This window comes from Microtus ochrogaster, chromosome 15 (assembly GCF_000317375.1).
Source record: "Microtus ochrogaster isolate Prairie Vole_2 chromosome 15, MicOch1.0, whole genome shotgun sequence".
Classification (NCBI taxonomy): Eukaryota; Metazoa; Chordata; class Mammalia; order Rodentia; family Cricetidae; genus Microtus; species Microtus ochrogaster.
The window spans coordinates 4,028,801-4,032,644 of record NC_022017.1 but is presented as its reverse complement, the minus strand read 5'-3'; the positions used below and the strand labels follow the sequence as shown (position 1 = coordinate 4,032,644).

The 3,844-nt window shown below is 42.6% G+C and overlaps 1 protein-coding gene across 1 annotated transcript in view; it reads right to left on the bottom strand.

The window, feature by feature from the left end:
• Positions 1-2,975: 2,975 nt before the first annotated feature.
• Positions 2,976-3,844, bottom strand: part of Tfcp2 (transcription factor CP2) — a 44,243-nt gene continuing 43,374 nt past the window's right edge. Inside the window, 1 exon segment of the mRNA XM_026782661.1 lies at positions 2,976-3,405. Within this exon segment, the coding sequence (XP_026638462.1) occupies positions 3,368-3,405 (38 nt within the window). The 3' untranslated portion in view covers positions 2,976-3,367.

The following is a 3,844-nucleotide window of genomic DNA, read 5'->3' as shown; positions in this document are numbered from 1 at the left end:
CTACACCATTCCCAGTTAGCTCTCTCTCAGTGCTTCCTGCTTGGGGATTGGATGAAAGCTCTGAACTATGGTTCCAGCCCCATGTCTGCCTGCCTGTGCCACGTTCCCTGCCATGATGGCCATGGACTTTAACCCTCTGGAACAGTAAGGCCCCAAATTAAAGACTTTCTTTTACAAGTTGTCCTGGCCATGATGTTTTGCCATGGCAATAAAAGAAAGTTAAAGCGGTCCAATCATGCAGCCTTGTGCCTCTGTTTCCTGAGTGTTGAGATGAGAAAACCACCCACAGTCTTTAGAGCAGAACTAGGAGAAAAGAAAAAGTTATAACCTTATTATCCAAATTTATAATAATTGTAAATATGACTTTTACAATGGAAAAGCTAACAAATTCCTCATTTAACTGAAAAGGTCAATAACGGAATATTGTAATTTTGTAAGTAATCACAATGTTCTATCACTAAGCAAGTGTGTATCAACAGTTACACAGCAAGGCATAGCAATACCTTGGAAAGTAGGAGGGGACACTTGTTTGTCCCTGCTGCCCAGAACCAAAATAACCACACAGAAATTGCATTAATTAAATCACTGCTTGGCCCATTAGCTCTAACTTCTTATTGGCTAACTGTTACATCTTAATTTAACCCATTTCTATTAATTTGTATATCATCACGAGGTCGTGGTCTACCAGCAAAGTTCCAGCACGTATATCTCTGATGGCCCATCCATGGTGTCTCTCGACTCCACCCTTCTCCCAGCATTCAGTTTAGTTTTCCCCACCTACCTAAGTTCTGCCCTATAAACAGGCCAAGGCAGTTTCTTTATTCATTAACCAAGAAAAGCCACACAGAGACAGATGGACTTCCCACACCATTGGAAGGGGGATTTAAAAAAAGCCAAGGGAGTTTCTGGTCTTAAGAGGTCTGTTCCAGGTGTGACACCGGGGATGAACCCCAGAATATGGGCAGAAGAGACAGAGTCGATGCAAGTTCCAAACCATTCAAAGTCTACAGTCACAGTTCCAGGCTATCTTAGTCTCAAGAAACAAAACAAACCGGGCGGTGGGAAGAGTCCAAAGTTAGAGAAACCCTGTCTCAAAAAACCAAAAATAAAATCTAAAACTACAGTAGTATATAAATTCACTTCTATAATTTTGAAGACTACTCCAATAAAAACTAACTTCAAATAAAAATTAGAACACATAAATTATGACTGCTAATAGAATTATTGCATCATCTGTACTTCACAAAAATAAGAGAATCATGAATTTGGAAGGAACCTTAAGTTACCAGTTCAAGTTCAGGTAGGGTGTCAATATCTTTAGTCTCAGCTTGTGTGAGGCTGAGGCACAAGTTCGAGAGCAGCAGGGGCTGTATATCGAGTGTGTCACTGGAGTCACCCACCTAGTTCAGCTCTTCCACTCACCATCCTGACAGGGTTGGGATTGACTGGGAACCAGCCCCCCATAACACAACTAGAAATGTCCCCTCAATGTTTTGCATCAGTGTTAGTAATTTTCAGGTTTCAAGGTTTTAAACATGTTTCAAACCAGAAGAAATTAGAAACCACATTACAGGTTGATTTTAATGAACATCAACAAAACACTGTGTGTGTGTATGTAATCTTTATCAAATGCTTCAAAAACATACACACATAAATTCAAATCCAATACAGAATCTTTTAACATTATCTTTGTTCATGTCAACAAAATTTGAGAAAATTTCTGGATAAAACTTTGTATGTGGCCAGGTGGTGATGATGTACGCCTTTTTAATCTCAGCACTGGAGGCAGAGGCAGGGGGATCTCTGTGTAGGTCAGCCTGGTCTATAGAGTGAATTTCAGAACAGCCAGGATTATGCAGAGAAACCCTGTCTCAAAAAACAAAACAAAACAAAAAGACCCCTAATACTTTACAGTTCTGCACATGCACAAAGACATGGTCATTTAGAAGGCAGAACATACACACAGCAGGATTTTGAATGGGAAAACAATGTATTTTTTTGTAAAGCTTACATAAAAGAACACTATGCCAAAATAAAACAGGGGAGGAAAAAGTGAGGCTGGAATAGCTCATTTATATACATACAGAGTATCCCAATCAAGAACAAGGAGCTCCGGGAGTCAGAGACACTCTGGCCTCTCCCGCCTCTGGCTCTGTGCTTGAGGTTCGCGGTCACAGGCACCTGTCTGGTTTTCAGGTCTTGATTATCATTACTTAGGGATGTCCTCCCTTCTTGATTGAGTAACTCATCAGTTTCCACAGAGCCCTAGTAAAAAATGATGGTGAGCACAGACAACAAAGAGCAGCACTTGGTGGGATGGGGCATCAGATGACAGGGCCTAAGAGCGTCACTGCCAGCTGCCTGTCCTCCAGCAAGCTCCACCACTTTTCCACATTTCCTCATCTTCAGTTAGGGGTCACTTTTTCCCCTAGTTATTATGAGTTTATGAAGGGGATGAAAACAAGATCATCCATCTATATAATTTATCACTCTGCCCACCCCAATAAATATTAGCTAAAATCACCCTCAGTTGTGGTATTGCAGGTGAACAAAATATAAATCCTGAGACTCTGTCCTAACATAAAGGGAAGGGCCTGCTGCAGCTTAGCTGGAGTACTTACCTAGCACTGTGAGGCTCTGGTTCAAGCCCAGCAGTGCAGAAACAGGGAAGGTGGCAAATGCTTATAATCCCAGCACTTGAGAGTAGACGCAAGAACATGGACCATTGTCCCCCCACTCCATAAAACAAACAAACAAACAACACGTGAACAAAGCAGAGCTGATATATGCTCGATACAAAAGAGACTGATAACCTAAGTTCCACGAATACACATGTTCACATTTATATTAGAAAAATGGCAGGGAGGTGGTGATGCACGCCTTTAAATCCTAACACTCAGGCAGGCAGATCTCTGTGAGTTTGAGGCCAGCTTGGTCTACAGAGAAAGTTCCAGGACAAAGAGCTGTTATACAGAGGAACCCTGTCTCAAAAAACAAAACAAAATGAAAACAAAACAAAAAAAAAAAAAGAAAAATGATAACTCTATCACAAGATTAAACTCTTTCCATTAAACATCACGCCATTCCCCTGCCCTCTACACCCTTGTTGGATATTGGTATCCAACAAGGACCAGAACTAAGCAGATTGCTGCTCAACTCCATGTCTGGCAGGATCTGAGGGTGCCATACTGCTTGGGCCAATACCGGGGGCTGGAATTCCACTTTAGGGCCTGGTCACCCAGCATGCCCCTGCCCAACATTCACATAAGCTGGGTTCCAGAAGACCTTCAATGTCTGATCACGTCCCCTTCAAAGGGCAGTCGTCAAGAGGAAGGAAGCAGCAGCCAGCAAATGTGGAATGCTCCTCCTACTTCAGAATGATGTGATAGCTATCACTGGTTTCTGCTGTAAAAAAGATGGGAGAGAGGAGTGAGGTTTTTTTTGTTTCTTTGTTTTTGGTTTTTGGTTTTTGAGACGGGGTTTCTCTGTGTAGCCCTGGCAGTCCAGGAACTCACTCTGTAGACCAGACTGGCCTCAAACTCACCGAGATCCACCTACCTCTGCCTCCAGAGTGCTGGGATTAAAGGTGTGTCAAACCACTGCCTAGCGAGAAGGGGGATCTTTAGCTACCTTTAGAAGGAAGAAAATTATCTTGTGGGAGAGAATACAGAGTCAAATCGGATGGCCAGGTGTGGTGGCATAGACCTTGGTTCCCACTCTGGGGGAGGCAGGAGCAGGTAAAGTAAAGATATCAATCTTACACTTTTCCTGGGCCAGAGATACACAGAACGATGCTCTTACAACAGTATGCAGTGGTCAGAGATACACAGAACGATGCTCTTAC